General features: G+C 43.9%; 2 protein-coding genes and 1 long non-coding RNA gene across 6 annotated transcripts in view; 2 read left to right on the top strand and 1 right to left on the bottom strand.

Annotated features, from left to right (window-relative positions):
• Positions 1 to 1,478: 1,478 nt before the first annotated feature.
• Positions 1,479 to 2,516, bottom strand: LOC140705013 (uncharacterized). Its single transcript, XR_012084579.2, has 2 exons — positions 2,065 to 2,516; positions 1,479 to 1,875 (listed from the first exon to the last, which is right to left on the bottom strand). It is a non-coding gene; the product is annotated as an uncharacterized LOC140705013 (long non-coding RNA).
• Positions 2,517 to 2,551: 35 nt separating this feature from the next.
• ELAC1 (elaC ribonuclease Z 1) lies at positions 2,552 to 13,437 on the top strand. Of its 2 annotated transcripts, none has more exons than XM_072992930.2 (4): positions 2,552 to 2,869; positions 4,047 to 4,227; positions 5,551 to 6,018; positions 12,472 to 13,437. In XM_072992930.2, the coding sequence occupies exons 2-4, from the start codon at positions 4,071 to 4,073 to the stop codon at positions 12,951 to 12,953; spliced, it is 1,107 nt and encodes a 368-aa protein (XP_072849031.2). In that variant the 5' UTR covers positions 2,552 to 2,869; positions 4,047 to 4,070; the 3' UTR covers positions 12,954 to 13,437. The 2 variants fall into 2 exon arrangements, with proteins under 2 accessions (XP_072849031.2, XP_072849032.2); XM_072992931.2 differs by having other exon boundaries at positions 2,741 to 2,869; positions 4,102 to 4,227.
• Positions 13,438 to 17,876: 4,439 nt separating this feature from the next.
• Positions 17,877 to 18,685, top strand: part of SMAD4 (SMAD family member 4) — a 37,895-nt gene continuing 37,086 nt past the window's right edge. For 2 of the 3 annotated variants that reach the window (XM_020811046.3, XM_072992929.2), the window contains exon 1: positions 17,877 to 18,015. The gene's annotated coding sequence lies outside the window, so the exon portion shown is untranslated. The remainder of the gene's footprint in view (positions 18,016 to 18,685) is intronic. The other variant, XM_020811047.3, reaches the window with a different exon arrangement.

The raw sequence follows: 18,685 nt of genomic DNA, 5'->3' as shown, positions 1-18,685 counted from the left end.
GGTCTTCCAGAAATCATAGGCAGAAACATGTGGATTATACAGGTGTCAAGTGTAGCTGTGTAAACTGATAGCAAATTGCTGTTAATTAGCAGGTTGCTACTGACATTTCCAGTCATGTGACTTGGGTGCATGGTTCTGGACGGAGAGTGGCGACTTGTTAAGCAGGAATTCACTGATGTGGTTCATGCCTCTTAGTTCGAGAAAGTATCTTTGCTTTTAGAGTAGAGTACACGCAAGTAATGACCCTACCCACAGGGATTACAGATGCAAATAGTCAAGAGAGGGATGAAAGAAGATTATGGGGAAACTGTGCCAGTGGGTGTGTGTGGCAGGATTGTGAGAGCCTGGGTAGAGTAGTTTAAGAGAACCTAGAGCAGGCACTAGGAGACATAAAGATGACAATCATGCTAGAAAAGGTTGCTTCCAGGGTGAGCAATTTTTAAAAAGACCCTTTAAAGTGACCCTTCTGTCCAGACATAATCATACTAGTGCACTTCAAAGCAGCCCAGCCCTTGGACCAAAAAGATCCAGGAGAAAGGTAGGACTACATAGTTCACCATCTGGAGTACACTGAATGAGCCTCAGCAAAGAAAGAAAGCCAGACCGTGGTGTCAGAACTACAAATGCAATCTAAATAATAATCTGATTGCACCCCTAATCATGCTGACCCAACAGAGCCCATCCAATTTGGCAGAATCCGCTTTCAGTGTTATTAAAAGATACCAAATTGCTGTTTATTTAATTTCTTCTATTGCCAGGGTTGAAGTGGACTTCTGAGATTTTCTACCTTCTGTGTCAAATAACTTGGCTGGCTTTGGGTACTATGAGATCGGGAAGCAATGCAATTTGCTGCTGTGCCTCAGCTTGTTGACATGAATATGTGGCGAGTCTTCTACATGTACTAGGTTGCTCACATAAGCTGCAGCTGTTATATGGAGTTCTCATCTAAGCAGATTTTCCCCCTTGGTGGTCTCCACTTGATGCCACGTTATAGGATCAAAATACGCAAGGCTACAGGAGTGGTGTGGTGGCACTGCGGGTTAAACCGCAGAAGCCTCCGTGCTGCAAGGTCAGAAGATCTGCAGTTGTAAGATGGAATCCACGCGACGGAGGGAGCTCCCGTCACTTGTCCCAGTTTCCGCCAACCTAGCGGTTTGAAAGCATGCAAAATGCAAAAATGCGACTAGATAAATAGGTACCACCTCAGTGGGAAGGTAAACGGTGTTCCGTGTCTAGTCATGCTGGCCACGTGACCATGGAGGATTGTCTGCGGACAACCGCTGGCTCTATGAGTTGGAGATGGGGATGAGCAGCGCCCCCTAGAGTCAGAAATGACTGCCAATTTGTCAAGGGGAACCTTTACCTTTACCTTATGGGAGTGGCAGAGCTTGGAAAAAAGTACTCTTCTGGATTCTGAGAGCTGCACACACACACAAAAAAAACCACAATGTTTTGAAATGCTGGAACACACACACACCTTTTAAAGGTGTACCCCAAGGTAGTTTTTATGTGCAGCCAGTACAGCAGCATGAATGTAACAGAATACAGTCAATACATCAGAAGAGTATCAACTCATTTCTATGCTAAGTGGCTGCTTCTTTTAGCAATGTTTGATGGAGAACTAGTGTGTAGATGGTGGAAATAGTAGGGAGGTGTTAAACCTTTCCTATTTAAGCACCATTTTCATTTATTTGGTTGTCCTTGGGTGTATTATTGAAAGAGTGCCATTCCCCTTTCCGCCTTGCTTCCACGCACTGCCTTGTTTTCAACTTTGCACTCTTGACTCTGCTCAGAGGCAGCATAATAAATATAAAATATCCTGTGCTTCTCAGGTGCTTTTGTTTCCATTAGTTTAAGAATGTGTCCTGGGCTGCCCTGTAAAAGGGGGGTGGGGGAGAAAAGAAGCCATTTAAACACAAGTTATCCCTACAGTGAATACGCTGTTCTATTATGGATGTCGCTTATGAGCATGCAGTGCGATTTAAGTATTTTTGGTGGGGGGGCAAGAGAAAAGCACATTTCTCTCAGATCTAAACCCAACAGAAAAGCAGATGCAATACTTACGCTTTCAAGGGCTTTTCGGTTAACATAATTTTGATTTTGAAGTATGCAAAACAATTTAAGAAGAAATGAGGGTTGGGAAATTCAGGAGCAAAGAGAGATCTGGATCGTTTAGGAGAGTTATGATATTAACCAGGGTGTGAGCACTGGTTTGAAATATAGGCAGTGCTGCTGAGCATGTGCAAAGTGTCCCCAGTTTATCTGTGGAGTATTCAGAGACTGGGATCCCGGACGTAGGCAGAACGGCTCCTGGAGGTTGATTTTCTCCCTAACCTGCAGAAATTAAAGGCATAGGAGCGCAGCCAGAAAAAAAGCGTTGGCAACCTCCTTCATTCCTTAATTTGCATAGACATCCTTTTCCGATTCTCTGCTAAAAAGCACTAATACGTTCCGCTCCTTCCTTTCTGCCGCAGTCTATACCGCGGGCTCGATCCCCGGCCGGAGGCTTCAGCCCCGGAACCTCTTGCTTTTCTCCTCCTCCTTTTTTTTCATGAAAGGTCGCGGTTCGTTTCCTGTGCACGTGGGAATCATCCTCCTCGTGCAAAAAAAAAAAAAAAAAAAAAAAAAAAAAAAAAGAAAAAGAAAAAAGGAGGCAGCCTGTCAGCGGGCAGAGGGACGCTTCTTCTGTCCTTGCACGTTGCTTGGAAGGTTGATTTTGGACCTGAAAAATTAAAGGTCTCAGTTGCTTTCCACCTGTCTTCCAAGGCGGGGGTTCGAATCTCCTCTCCCCCCCCCAAAGTCCGCCTCTTTGAAGAAAAATTGGTGGCCGAGGCGATGTGACCCCTGGAAGATATCGAACCAGGTCCAGGTAAGTTGGAAAAAGACCCGAAATCCATCACCCCTTCACCAGATCGGCGCCCTCCAGATATGTTGGACTACATCAGCCCAAGCAGCACGATGGGAGTTGTGGTCAAACTCATCGGGATGGCTCCGCGTTCTAGCTTGCTGGGAGTTGCGAGCCATCGCCTCTAGGGGGCAGTAGGTGGGGAAAGCCGGGCTATACTGTATAGGTTTTCTCCGTAGACTTAAAAGTAGTAAAGGCTTCTCTGGACTGTACCACTTCATGCTGCAGAGGGGTGTTGGATGTCAGAGAGTTCCTTGCTAGGGTGGGGGGGCAATGAGTTTTCTATAGCTTAAATTTATACACGCCTAACTGTTTAGGGGAGAGATCAAGCTCAATCCTGATAACTGACTTGCTAGTTTTTCTGTGTCCCAGAACTTTCTCCTTCACCTGGCTTCCTGAAACATATTCCTTACAGCCTCTGTGGCTTCAGAGGGACTCTGGGGTAGCACGTGGATAAGAAAGGGGTTGGTAGTGCTGTTCTGCTGCACATGTCTGGCATTCCAGATCATGCCCTGAGCCTGGGTTTGGACTAGAGGACCTCTAAGGCAGGGCGCAGCCTCCTTTGAGCTGGCTTTCTTTTTGCAGCTGAGGTTTTGTAAGAACATAATTTTTTCAACAAAGTCTGGATCCGGATTTTGTTGCACCCAGAGTGGATTCCTATCCCATCTGTAGTAACGGGTCTGCTCTATGTACATCTAAATCAATGGTTTCCAAACTTACGTCCCTAGATACCCTTGGACTACAACTCCCAGAAATCTTGGCCAGCACAGCTAGTGGTGAGGGCTTCTGGGAGCTTTAGTCTAAGAACATCTGGGTACCCAAGTTTGGGAACCACTGATCTAAATCCTGCCCAGCCTGGTGTGGTTCCTCCCCCACTTGCCCTCTGAAGTGGTACAGGCTGTTTTACCAAGCGCATGACCTGTCTCTTCATTAATTAGCTGCAATTTGCTGCACCATTTCACTTACTTTGGAGCAACATTCCAATAAGATTCTAGCCTATGGATTTGGGGAAATACATATTGGGTTGCAGGTGTCGTCTGGCAGGTATACGTTGATATTTCGCAATTTTATATTTTTCATAGAAGTCTGACTCTGGTAGAAAAGTGAACTCAACTTTGCACACGTCTCTGTTCCTCTTCAGGTGCTGTCCTTTTTCTGAGTAAAAATGACAATGGATGTCACTTTTCTGGGGACAGGCGCCGCATATCCGTCTCCAACCAGAGGGGCCTCGGCTACAGTTGTCCGCTTTGAAGGAGAATGCTGGCTCTTTGATTGTGGCGAGGGGACCCAGACCCAGTTCATGAAAAGCCATCTGAAAGCAGGTCAGTTCTGGATGTGGTTTTTTTTACTCTGGTCAGCGAGTCTTATGGTCAATAATAGTAGTAGCACTACTACTACTACTACTACTACTACTACTACTACTACTACTACTACTACTACTAATAATAATAATAATAATAATAATAATAATAATAATAATAAAAACAGCACTATTAGGAAGTATACATACTGCACTGATATTTAACAGTTACTTAGGTTTTTGTTTAATAATAATAATAATAATAATAATAATAATAATAATAATAATAATAATAATAATAATAATAATAATAATATATTGTCATTGTAAGTATATACACATACAACGAAATTCACAGACACCCAGAGACCAGACACATGCACACACATAAAATTCCCCAAACACTCCCCACCCACTAAAAGTCCCCCACTAAAAATACAAACATCTACACCGCAGGCCAAGTAACACAGTCCAACTAATTATTCACTACTGGTGGTCTTTAAGCTCATTATTAATTGCAATTATAGCTCTGGGATAAAACTTGTATCCGTTATATAATACCAGTCATTTTATAATGTTTACTGTGCCTGGTGTTTCTGAATGATGATGATGATGATGATAAAGCCAATTCTGACTGATGGCAACCCTTTCCAAGTTGACTCGGTATAGAATATTTAGAAGTGGTTTACCATTCCCTTCCTCTAGGGGGAGCCCTGGGACTGTGCAGCTTGCCCAAGGCCACACAGGCTGGCTGTACTCATAGAAGGCACAGTAGGGAATCGAACTCCTAACTTTTGGCTGTGCAACCGAATACCTAAACCACTGAGCTATCTAGTCACTGCTGATCCCTAGTAGCTGATGGAAAATGGCCTGCTTCTGGCTAGATGCTCCGAGAGATGCTGAATGACAGCTTTTTGGGCCATGCTTAAATTCAGGTGGCAGAGAGGTTTAGCCCCTGGAGGATCTTCATGGATGCTGGGTTCCATGTAACTTGGGAGCTGCAGCCTCTGTTGTTGAGGCTCCCCCTATGTGCTTCAATCCTTGTCTTCTTACGTTCTGGCATGTTTGGAAAACCTGAGCAGATACAGAAGTGATTTGGGAAGAATGTGTGCAGCACCTAAACAACTCACCGAAGCTGTGATGAATGATAAACTGAGAGAACAGCCATTTTCCCCCACCTGAATGATATAGCAAGAGACATTTGAATATTATTGTTTGGCCTGTAGTTAGCCTTTGTGTGATACATATATACAGTTTTCTCCATACTGTCTTTGCTAGAAATGTCCAGCGGTTTCTCAGCTCAAAGTTCATTTGATTTGTTGGGTGTTTTTTTTTTTCTCATTAGGAAGGATTACTAAGATCTTTGTCACACACCTTCATGGAGACCATTTCTTTGGCCTCCCTGGGCTTTTGTGTACAATCAGCCTCCAAAGTAGCCCCGACGCGCAGAGGCTTCCGGTGGAGATTTATGGGCCGCTTGGGCTGAAGAGCTTCCTCTGGAGGGCGATGGAGCTTTCTCACTCCCAACTCAACTTCCCTTATGCTGTCTACGAACTGGTGCCCACGCCAGACCAGTGTCCTGGAGAGGAGTGGAAAGAGCTGTCCTTTACAGATGGAGATAGGGCCTTGTCTAAAGAGATACAAGGAAAAACTATTTACCTGGATCCCGCAGAAGACTCATACACCTTGGTAGAAAACGGACAGTTTGTGGTGAAGGCTTTCAGGTTGTTTCATCGCATACCTTCCTTTGGATTTGTGGTGGAAGAGAAGCCACGAACTGGTAGACTCAATGCCCGAAAGCTGAAGGAACTAGGTAACAATGGCACTTACCTGTCTGATTTGTAAAAAAAAAATCCCATCTGTTGGTGATCTGGATTCTGTTGAAGATAAGTGATGTTTTCAGCAAAACCTTGCAGTGTGGCTTGATCCTGTTCAGAGTTTCCAGCAGTCTATGCCCTTTTCCGGAATACTACACTCTATTCCACCCCTACTCATTTACTGATTTTCCCCCTCCAAAATATGTATACAGTCAATGAACCTTCTCACTAGTCAATTGGGTTGTTGCAAAGACTCAGATCTGGGTGGTAAGTGTTCGTTCTCTAGAACCAGCTGTGGGCCACATCCTCAGTGAAAACTGGGTTTTTCATGTTCTTTTAAACAAAAGTAATCAGAAGTGGATTTCTGGCTTTCACCGTCATCCATGCAGATTTCTGGCAAAGCAAAGCAGCACCTCTTGCTTTGAAGCAGAATGTTGTGTTCTGGAGGCGTTCCCCTTTGTGGGAATGAACTTGCAATGATTTTCCTTCTTTGGCACACATGGACACACAGACACAGTATGTTTAGCATCTATTGAAGGAAACAGTAGTGCTCAGGGACCAAAGCAATACGTGGTGCTTTATGTGGCCCATGTGTGGGTTGCCACTCCTAAACTGGTACTACTGAATTCTTTAGAGTTCACACATTTGCATGAGTTAACATCCCTGTATTCTTTACAAGTAGACAAGCAAAACATGAGCACAGGGCCAACGGTAGCTAATCAAGGCAGACATCTTAAGCACTCACCAAGGGAAGTCCTTGCAGATTCTAAATAAGGAAACCACCCTAGGAGGAAAGACTAAAAGGACTGAGTGTGTTTAGCTTTGAGAAAAGAAGACTGAGGGGAGATAGGATAGCATTTTTCATATACTTGAAAGGCTGTCCTACAGAGGAGGGGGCAGGACCTGTTCTCAGTCATCCGAGAATGCAGGACACGTAATAATGGGCTCAAGCTACAGGAAGTCAGATTTAGGCTGATTATCAGGAAAAACTTCCAACACTATAGAGGCATTCAAGAGAAAAGTGGACAATCTTCTGTCAGATCCGCTTTAATTTGAAATCCTCCCTTGAGCAGGCGGTTGGCTTTGGTAGCATTATAGGTCTCTTCCAAGTCAATGATTGTGTGGTCCCTTCATCCTTCTAAAATGTTTTGTATTTTTATGATCCTTGTGATTCCCCCAAACATACTGCCATTTTTCTCATGTTTGTGGATAGTACTGTTTCGACTGTAAGGACCAACGTGGATTTGAGAAGGAATTTGCTCTAAGTACAATAGGAATTACATGCTGTCAAGTCAATTCCAACTTACAGCCATCCTTTTCTGGGTTTTCTAGGTATAGAGTATCCAGAAGTGGTTTCTCTAGGTTCTGTATTATAGAATATCCTTGATCATAATTGTTCTTTATGTTGCTTTTGTAAGATGTATTATAGATTCATCAGGGGCTTGGAACAGAAGAATGGTGCCGCTTAAAATATGTTAGTAATATATATTGTAAAAAAGGTAAAGGTTCCCCTTGACATTCAGTCCAGTTGTGTCTGACTCTAGGGCGCGGTGCTCATCCCCATTTCCAAGCCGTAGAGCCAGCGTTTGTCTGTAGACAGTTTCCGTGGTCACGTGGCCAGCGTGACTAGACACCAAACACTGTTACCTGCTCACCAAAGTGGTACCTATTTATCTACTCGCATTTTTACATGCTTTCAAACTGCTAGGTTGGCGGGAGCTGGGAGAAGCAACGGGAGCTCACTCCGTCGCGTGGATTTGATCTTACGACTGCTGGTCTTCTGACCTTGCAGCACAGAGGCTTCTGCGGTTTAACCTGCAGTGCTACCACGTCCCTAATATATATTGTATTCTCTTGCTATTATTTCACTGATATACTGCCTTTGTTTCAGTGAGCTAAAGAGAGCATTTATGGGTGTCTGCCTTTCTTTAATAACCCCATGAAGTGGATCAGGTTCAGAAAGAGTGACTAGCTGGGGTCACCCAGTGGATTTTGTGAATCACAGGTGACTTGACCCTGAATCTCACAGGTTTCCAAACGACACCCTGCCAGCTTGGTCTCTTCATGTAAAACACTTTGTGTACAAAAAATTTGCTGCTTATATCACTCCATAGCGCTTGAAGCCCTCTCTGGGCAGTTTACCGTTTTAATTGTGCAGGCTACACATTGAGGTGTGAAGATTTGTGTTTTTGGAGTACAACTTGTTCTTGGAGTTGTAGTACAAAAAACCCCCACAAATCTGCACCCCCTCCCATTGTGTATGTGTGAGATATTTTATCTGAAGCATTTCTTGTTCTTTACAACAACCCTGTGGTAAGTTGGCATTGAATTGCTGATGGAAGTCACTGGGGAAGATTTAAATAGCCAGATGTTCCTGGTTTGTATCTTACGTTCTCAGGTGCTATACTAGCTAAAGTGAAAGTCTCCCAGGGCTGATATCATGGATGCTAATATTACACCTCACATGTGGAGTTGACTAATCACTTTCTGAGCATAAGAAAGTACTGGCATCTCTGTAAAAAAGGGAGTGTACTGTGGCATGTTAGGGACTAATTAACTGATCACACTGGGTGTTCTCAAAATTATGGGCCTGTTCTATTGCCATGAAGTAGATTACTAGCTACGAAAGAGCACATTGCATTAATCCTACTAGTCTTAGAGATGTCTGAACGCTTCCTGCCGTTTTGCTATTGCAGACTTAATGCACCTTTTTCTTTCTAAAACACACTGAGAGCGTAAGTTCTGAAAAGCTTCTAGGGGAAAAGGAATCGTGCTGCTTTTGCAAAAGGTTCTCCCTCTTTTGACAGAGAAAGACAAATTAGTTAAATAGAATCATAGAAGTGGATGGGATCTCAGACTTCATCTCTTTCAGAGTTGGTCAAAGTTACTTGTTCGGATTCCCGTTCCCGGAAGCAGACAGACAGCACGGCCAGTGCTAACTGTAGTCTTCTGAGAGTCCAAAAAAATAACTCTGTCCATTTTTGCATCTAGTCCACTCCCTTGTCAATGCTGTAAATCAGCTGGTACCATCTCCTTCCCCAACCTAGGACCCTCCAGATGGGCTGAGTGGTTATCTGCACTGGGGATAATGGATGTTGTACAGTGGGGTCTTGACTTGAGAACTTAATCCGTATTGGAAGGCGGTTCTCAAGTCAAAAAGTTCTCAGGTCAAATCTGCATTTCCCATAGGAATGCATTGAAAACCATTTGATCCGTATCTGCTCTTTTCCGTCCATAGAAACTAATGGGAAGCTGCTATTCTGCCTTCAACCACTAGAGGGGGATATTTTGTTTCTTTTTTTCTTAGGTCAAGAAAGGTTCAGGGAAGGCAGGGAAAATACAGTCCAGGCAGTACAAGTACCAGGCAGTCCGAAGACTGTCTCCCAATCCACTCTCTAAACGCTGGGAGGAGTGAGGAAGCAGACAGGCACCCTTTTCACTGGCCAACAGTTAGCTGAAAGTTCAAATTTTGCACTTTCCCTGCCTCCCACGTGGGTTTTTTTCAGTTCTTAACTCAAATCTAAGTATGTAAGTCAAGTCAATATTTTCCTATGAGAGTGGTTCTTAAGTCAAAATGTTCTTAACTCGAGCCGTTCTTAAGTCAAGACCCCACTGTACTGTAATCCATCTGGGGGATTCCAGCTTGGACGAAAGCAGTGGTTCTCAATGTCTGGACTTCAACTCCCAGAATCGCCAGTCTTTATGGATTTTGTGGGGGGCGTTGGAGTCCATTTATTCTGGAGGGCCAAAGATTAAGGGCTACTGAGAGATTGGTGCTGGATTACATTAAGGCTAGTCTTCCACCTTCTTTGGACCCATGGCAATTTGCATACAGGAAAAATAGATCTACTGATGATGCTGTGTCCATTGTACTCCATACTGTATTGAGCCACTTAGAACATCAGGGAACTTATGCGAGGCTGTTGTTTGTGGATTATAGCTCTGCTTTTAATACCATTCTACCAAATAGGTTGTTTTTTAAAATGATCAACCTGGGATTACCTCAGGAGATATGCATGTGGATAAAGGATTTTCTGACAGATAGGCCACAGTCAGTAAGGATGGGATCTCACCATTCTTCTACCCTGGTACTAAGTACAGGAGCTCCCCAGGGCTGCGTGCTAAGTCCCTTCCTCTATTCCCTGTACACACATGATTGCACCCCACTGTATAACACCAATGCAATTATTAAATTTGCGGATGATACGACAGTGGTGGGGCTCATAAATAAGAACAATGAGTCTGCTTATAGAAAGGAAGTACAAAGGTTGATACTTTGGTGTAAAGAAAATCATCTCACACTTAACATCAAAAAAACTAAAGAACTCATAATTGATTTTAGGAGGAAGAGATATGTACATTTACCACTGTACATAAACGGTGAGGAAGTGGAGAGAGTTGGTAGTTTTAAATTTCTGGGTACTTACATCTCAGAGGACCTCTCATGGACTATAAATGCCAACATGCTAATGAAGAAGGCACAGAAGAGGCTGTATTTCCTGAGAATGCTCGGCAAGTTAAATTTATCTCAGCATTTGCTTCTGTCATACTATCGTAGCACCATTGAGAGTGTCCTAACCTATGGCATTCTGGCATGGTTTGGGAGTAGCTCTGTAGCGGACAAAAAAGCTCTACAGAGAACCATTAAAATTGCCCAGAATATCATCGGGCTCCAGCTACCAACCCTGGATGACATCTTCACATCCCGCTGTCTAAGGAAATCACATAGCATCCTGAGAGACTCTTCCCATCCTGCTTATAACTTTTTTGAACTGTTACCATCTGGCAGAAGATATAGAACAATTAAGACTCGGACCACACGTTTTCTCAATAGTTTTTATCCCAGAGCTATAATTGCAATTAATAATGAGCTTAAAGACCACCAGTAGTGAATAATTAGTTGGACTGTGTAACTTGGCCTGCGGTGTAGATGTTTGTATTTTTAGTGGGGGACTTTTAGTGGGTGGGGAGTGTTTGGGAATTTTATGTGTGTGCATGTGTCTGGTCTCTGGGTGTCTGTGAATTTCGTTGTATGTGTATATACTTACAATGACAATAAATTATTATTATTATTATTATTATTAATGTTTGGTTAAAATCCTATTTTCTTTGTAGCTTGAACATCTGGCTTGGGTGTCCTTATAGGATCAAATAAAGAACAAATCTAGCCTAACATTTTTTTAACTAACAGCCCTTCACATATTTGCTTACATATCATTCTGTCAGAAGACCAGCAAAGAACTCAGTGTGTATGTTTGTATGTGTGTGAGAAAAACAATGTTAGTTGTCATAATGTGGGTGTTAAAATGTAGAGATTATTATTTCTGCAGGCCATGTGAAGGATGAAATTATGTGGTCAATAAAAGCAGCAAGGACAGTAATCTAAGGTAGATTAGAGTTTTGTGGTGTAGTGGTTAAACTGCAGTATTGCAGCCAAGACTTCTCTCACAATCTGAATTCGATCCCAACGATCTTTTCATCCGTCTGAGGTCAGAACCCACCTCCCTTGCAGGGTGGGGGGGAGCAATGCATAACCTGCATAATTAAATTGTAAAGTACGCAGAGTGCTGTAAGCACTTATAGGGTAGCATATAAGCACCACGCTTTGCTTTTTAAGTTTTTTAAAGCTGTATTCTGTTCTTTTAAAATGAATCTCTTTGTGTGCAGTCTTCTGAACCTAATATTCTGTGTGTCATCTTACGATATTAAGTGCTGTAGCAGTGGGCACTAGTGGGAAGAGGAAAGGTAACTACATGCATGAATGGGCAATGAATGAATACTGAGAGCCATGTGAGAATTAAATGTAGGGTAGATGTTATCTTATAAGGACGTGGTGGCACTGCAGGTTAACCCGCAGAAGCCTCTGTGCTGCAAGGTCAGAAGACCAGCCGTCATAAGATCTAATCTATGCGACGGAGTGAGCTCCCATTGTTTGTCCAAGCTCCTGCCAACCTAGCAGATTGAAAGCATGAAAAATGGAAGTAGATAAATAGGTACCACCTCGGTGGGAATGTCACGCCGTTCCCTGTCTAGTTGTGCTGGCCACGTGACCACGGAAGATTGTCTTCAAACGTTAACTCTATGGGTTGGAAATGGAGATGAGCACTGTGCCCTAGAGTCAGACTTGACTGGACAAATTGTCAAGGGGAACCTTTACCTTTACCTAGATGCTCTCTGCTTATTTTCAAATATCTGCATTCATAAGAGCTAAAAACGTGATCATAATAGGAGGGAGGGCTGTGTAACAAGAAGCATTTTCTTATAACCATTATGTTGTATTTAAGAAATGTTGCTTGGCATTTTTTGCAAAAGCTTATGCCATTTTATTTTCCTAAGAAAAGTCTAAGATTTTAACCAATAAAAATAATGTAAAACCAAATGTGTTAATAAAACTGGATGGAGAGTTGAATTACTTGAAAATTAACTTTTCCTTCTGTTTCAATTTGCAGGAGTTCAGCCTGGTCCACTATATGGTAAGCTGAAAGAAGGTATTACAGTTGCTCTAGAAGATGGAACTGTGATCTCACCTTCAGACGTCTTAGAAGAACCTCTTCCAGGAAGAAAAGTTTGTATTTTTGGAGATTGTTCCGGGATTGTCGGAGAGGGTGCAGTGTCTCTATGTTATGGAGCAGATCTCTTGGTTCACGAGGCTACGCTAGATGATAGCCAGGAGGATAAAGCCAAAGAGCGTGGCCACAGCACTCCAAAAATGGCAGCCACGTTTGCACAACAATGCAAGGTTAAGAGGCTGGTTCTCTCTCATTTTAGTCAAAGGTATAAACCAGCCGGTCAGATGGGTGAAGGAGATCTGGATATCACAGAACTGAAGAAGCAAGCTGAGGTAGTGTTGGATGGGCAAGAGGTACTACTGGCCGAAGATTTTATGACCATAGGCATTCCCATTAAAAAAACCAAGATAGCGCCAACCTAACTATAAAGAAAGAAGACAACAGTTTAGTGATAGACGGAGCCTAAGACTCTTTGTTTCCTAAGGAGCTCAATCAAGCCCTAATTGGAAGGAACTGATTGGTCGAGGAACCACTGGGCAGACACAGTAATATCTTATTTTAGCATTCCATTTTGCTTTGTACAGTACACATGAATTGCACATTATGTATTTAACTAGCAGTTGAAAAATTGCTTGAATTCAGCCTGTGATGTTGTGCTAGCTTTCTTGGGAGGAAACCCCATTGAAATAAGCAAGGGTTTTACATGAATGTGTCCAAATTGGGCTGTTTACCCTCTGTTAAGGGTTTTAGCTTGTTAATGCTAAGAGTATATTAATAATTATGCCAGAGTTTTAAACAAAACCATTCTCACCATAATTACATTTGAACTATTCACATTTTTAGCTTCATAAGCGATGCCATGGCCTCATATTGAATGTGCAAATAAAGGATTTCAATTTATGTCAAGCAGTTTGTAGGTGTCTCGTTCTTACCCATGACTGTATGTTCGTTGCAGAAAGCACTCTTAACAGACATTCTTACTTTGTTTACAAGTTGATAAGGCACCATAGTCAAAGCTATGGTTTTTCCATTAGCGATGTATGGAAGTGAGAACTCGACCATAAAGAAGGCTGACCACTGAAGAATTGATGCTTCTGAATTGTTGTGCTGGAGGAGACTCTTGAGAGTCCCCTGGACTGCAAGGAGAACAAATCTATCCGTTCTAAAGGAAATCAACCCTGAGTGATCACTGGAAGGACAGATCCTGAACCTGAGGCTTCAATACTTTGGCCATTTCATGAGAAGACTCCCTGGAAAAAACCTGATGCTGGGAAAGTGTGAAGGCAAGAGGAGAAGGGGGACGACAGAGGACGAGATGATTGGACAGTGTCATCGAAGCAACAAACATGAATTTGACCCAACTCCGGGAGGCAATGGAAGACAGGAGGGCCTGGCGTGCTCTGGTCCATGGGGTCACGAAGAGTCAAACACGACTTAACGACTAAACAACAACAAGGCACCACATCATAGGTGAAGGGAATATATTTGTCAAGTTTTACTCACTATTACAGCAGTTGAACAAAAGTTGGTAACTGGGCCGTCTGTGCAGGCAATCAAGGCGGTTGGCATGTAGTGTTTCCAGGAGTATACAGGGAAGAATTATGTGATCCAGGAGGGTCATCTCAAGATTTTTTGATACTAGCATTCCTGGGTCATGCCACAGCTGCTGCTTCTACTACCAGTATACTACTAACTACTACTACTGCTATTTCTCAACATTGCTGATTGTTGCTGTTGTACCTTTTGTTATTAGGGATTACTCTGTTTTTGTCTCTACTTGCTTTTTTTTAAGTAATGTTGTGAAGTTGGTCCCAGGTCTGTGAAGAAAAGAAAGATACAAATTAAATAAGTACAGTAAATAACAGAGTTCTGTAGTTTACATAGCACAGGGATCTACACTTTAGCTGCAACAGTGGAGTCCGTGTGTTGCTGTGATGAAAACGTCTTTTGTAGAATTCAAGAGGCAGAAAAGACTTGAGAAAACGTGGCTTTATCCTCTGTAGCTTCCAAGACGTCATGAAACAGGAGCTCTCTCACTTCCCCTTATGCTGTCGTGTCCAAGTGCATCTAGAGTTTAAAAATACTCCTGCTTCCCCCCGAGATCTCATCCTTGCTCAGATGTTCTTGATCTAAATTTAAACCTGGCAGGCCCGGTAGGTTTGAAGGCGGAATCTTTCTCATGTTCTGTTAAATAGGGTGTGGTTTGGATTGAAGATTCCAGCTGCACGCATATTCTACTTCTTAAATGGCAGGTACTGACTCTGCTGGCCCAAAGTTTCCTCCTGTTTGGGTCAGTGGCCTGAGCCAAGGAAAATTTCCTGTAACTAATCACTCTTGGGCTCAACACTTTCTCCCGACCAACCATCTCCTGACTGACGGCAACTGCAGTGAGATTGTGCTTTTCTGATTGGTGGGTCAAGAATTTCGGACTGTAAAATTGTAGATTCTGAAAACCAGCGTATCCATTGAATATTAGGAAAAACCTCCTAACCGTTAGAGCAAAATGGCAATAGAATCAATTACTTCAAGAGGTGGTGAGTGTTCCGACACTGGAGGCGTTCAAGAAAAATTTAGACAACTACCTGGCAGATATCCTTTGATTTGTATTCCTGCAATGAGCAGGGGGTTGGACTTGATGGTCTTGTAGCCCCCTTCCAACTTAATTATTCTACCCTGTTTCCCCGAAAATAAGACCTACCCTGAAAATAAGCCCTAGTATGATTTTTCAGGATGCTCGTAATATAAACTTTACCCCAAAAAGAAGCCCCAGTTAAGTGAAACCCCGCCCTCCACCACTGTGCAGCAACCAGAAGAAGATGACATGGCTGTATTTGTATAAATGAAGATTGTTGTACATGAAAAAATAAAACATCCCCTGAAAATACGCCTTAATGCATTTTCTTGGAGCAAAAGTTACTATAAGACCCTGTCTTATTTTCGGGGAAACATGGTATGATCAAGTTGTTACAATTGTCTTGCTTTCTTGGACCAGAGGGGGTTGGGATGCTAAGCCTCGAATATGGGAAACCCTTAAAATGATCCCCAAATATTTTCACCTCTCAACAGTAAAGTAAAACTAATAAATACGTGGTACTTGTCACGCAAAAGGAAAATAATAAACACACCATTCATGTAATTTTCAAAAGAAAATCAGTTATCTGCTCATATACCTCAAAAGTGACGCATTACAAGTAATAGGGCAACTTGCATAAATTTCAAGCTGTGCATTTGGATAGCACACGGTTGGGAGTTCAATTCCCCACTGTGTCTCCTTGACAAGGGGCTGATGATCCAGAGGGTCCCTTCCAGCTCTGCAGTTCTAAGACTATAGATTATTATTATTTAAATAATTGTGAGGAAAACCTGGTGGCGGGATCTATATTTTGAGAAACGTCAAATGTCTAAGTGACGTGAGGACATGAACACACTTTTACCTGCTAGCGAATCACATTAGTTATGTTACATCCAGGAGAGTTGTTTACCTATTTCACCAGGTTCCACTTTTAAGCTGACAATGCCTCAATTAAACGTGATTTACATTCTCTAAGTCTGATGCCATGGATTTAAGCCTTCAGTGTCAAAACTGCGTTGCATTTATCCCATTTTGATTTCAGTTTATTCGAGCAACCCTAAGCACTGAGGAGCAATGACTGAGTGGAGTCAATTGGGCTTCCTCTAGAGCCAATACATGGGGCTTAAAGCCTAGAATGGAGTGAATTAAACTGAGAAGAAGCAAAAGAAACCTCAGCTTTCCAAAACCTGACAGATACGGAGGTAGATTCCTTAACAGCAAGGCCCAAGAGAATTTTGTTTCTGAGACATTTTGTTAGGCAGTTTAAAGCAGCCAGCCTTCAAGAAGGAGATCATGGTATGAAATTGTGCAATTAGTTTAACAATGAAGTTTGCTGTGCCATCTGTAGACTTAATTGGGATAAATTTTTATCCCACCCTAGTGTTTAGCAATGTCTGTGTTAATAATTAACCTTGCTTGGGGAATAGTCAGCATTAAAGATTTTGACATAATTTAAACTTAAGCATAACTGTTGCAAGTTGTCTATTTCAAAACGCAGTTCCCTCTGATTTTATAGTTCATACAGTTACACCCACCCAAAACCATATGCATCTCATATTTCTCACCCTAGGCGGGAGGAGGGGACCATGCATGGGTGTGAAAGCAGGACAATAAAGAAAGCTTGATAGATTAAAAAAAACATTCATTTGAAATTTGGTGCTGCAGGACGGCTTTGAGGATACCTTGGACTGTGAGAAAGGCAAACAAGTGGGCCCTAGATGAAACCGAGCCTGAACTATCTCCGGAGTTGAAACTGAGGCTGGTCCTGCTTTTGCGAACATCACGGGAAGGCAGGATTCTCTGGAAAAGGACACCATGTCAGGCAAAGTGGAAAGAAGCAGGAAAAGAGGAAGACCAAATACGCGATGGACTGATTCCCTAAAGGAAGCCACAGGGTTGAGTTTAAGAGAGAGAAGCAGGGCAGTTGAAGAGGGGACATTTTGGGGATCGCTCATTGATAGGGTCGCCCTAAGTCAGTAACCCTAAGTAACTTGATAGCACATAACAATAACAAAAATTATTTGTTGCCACCGTGACAGGTCTTCTAATCTGTTCCGACACTTTGTAATTACACAAATTAGAAAATGTAAATCCACTAATCCTAACACGAACCAATTTGTTTGTAGTCTTAAAAGCTCCCATAATACTTTTTTTGTGGCATTTGGCCCCTGAGCTCAATGGCCTCAAAAACAACCCCCTTCCCATGCTCTCGTCGGGGACCGGCGAGAACCCGGAAACACAAAATTTAAGCACGCGACGTCCTTAGCCGCGCCCGCCCGTCTCCTTTTTCCTCCCTCTAAATTACGAGAAATCGATCCGAAAGGGCTCGACGCGGCGGGGGTGGGGCGGGCGCAAGCGCTCCTCTTCCGATCGACGGGCGCATGCGCGCTTCGCGTGCCTGAAGTGGTCGAGACGGAGAGAATGGGAATGCGTGGAGGTGAAGAGGAAGAAGGAGAGAAAGAGCGAGCGAGGCGCGCGGGGGGGGGGGGGGAAGGAGACCCGGATGTGGCGCATGCGCCACGGCCTCCGCCTGGACGTGTCTGCGGCAGCCCAGCAGCGGCGGCGGCAGCAGCAACAACAACACCAACACCACCGCGACGACGCAGGCGGCGGCATTGGCCGTCGGTTGGCGCGTTCTTCTTCTCCCTCACCGCCCCGCCTCACGCTTCTTCTTCTCTCGGGCCTGAGGCCTTTCCTCCCTCGGGGGCGCCCCCCCGTGCGCGCTCTGTGAGGGGGCCTCCCCGCGCCGCCCCCCTTTCCTCGCCTCTCTCGGGGGGGGCCTCCGGAGAGGGAAGCGGGAAGGCGGAACGAGAGGAAGCGGCGGCCTGAGGGGTAGGCGGGTGGGGGCGACCCGCTCAGGCCCCCTTCACGGGCAGGCCGCAGCCCCGCACGGGGTCCCGACGGAGGCCCAGGTAACGCCCCCCTCAGCTTTCCTTCTCGACCCCCCACCCCTCGTGTGTGGCTTGAGCTCTCCATCGCCTCAGCCTCGGGCGTGAAGAGTCGTCGTGGTAAAACTTGCATGGGTGAGGGAGGCTGCTTTGGCGGGGGGCTACCAAAAGGGCCAAGCCTATTTTTTTGTAAGGGGGGGTGGGCTTGTGATGATGATGATGGGAGTTCCTGCCTCCCCCGCCCCGCGTGCTTGGCTTGGAAGGAAGTCCTGCGAACTTCGCGCGTGTGTTTGTGTGTGCGTGTTTTGGGGCTTTGCCGCCGTCGAGGCTCACAACGGGGCAGAAGTTGCCTCAAAGGCATCTGGCCTGAGACTTGAAAGGGGGACGCTCCCGCCACCATTCACTTGATAAGCTTTTATTGACTTTTTTTATTATTATTATTATTATTTTATTTTATTTTATTATTTTATTATTATTATTATTTTAAAAATAGTTGCTTGCCGAAGAGGAGTAATGGAGATCGCAAAGGTGGTGGTGTTTTCATTTCTTCCTTGCAGTTCAGAGAACAAAGACTGGGCGGGAGGGAAGATCTTGGAAAAGTTGAAAGATGTGGCCTCAGAACCCACTTCGTGAGCAGCTTAGATTTTGTTATGGGGTCCCAAAGGCGTCTTTGGGCTCCTCCAGCTGCCCCAGG

This window comes from Pogona vitticeps, chromosome 2, assembly GCF_051106095.1.
Source record: "Pogona vitticeps strain Pit_001003342236 chromosome 2, PviZW2.1, whole genome shotgun sequence".
Lineage (NCBI taxonomy): Eukaryota > Metazoa > Chordata > Lepidosauria > Squamata > Agamidae > Pogona > Pogona vitticeps.
This window is presented reverse-complemented; position numbering and strand designations above follow the sequence as displayed.

Excerpts from the sequence above, each read along its gene's own strand:
- ELAC1 (XM_072992930.2), top strand. The coding sequence starts at position 4,071 with ATGACAATGGATGTCACTTTTCTGGGGACAGGCGCCGCATATCCGTCT. Across the intron at positions 4,228-5,550 it reads GAAAAGCCATCTGAAAGCAG|GAAGGATTACTAAGATCTTT; the intron begins GTCAGTTCTGGA and ends TTTTCTCATTAG. Across the intron at positions 6,019-12,471 it reads CCGAAAGCTGAAGGAACTAG|GAGTTCAGCCTGGTCCACTA; the intron begins GTAACAATGGCA and ends TTCAATTTGCAG.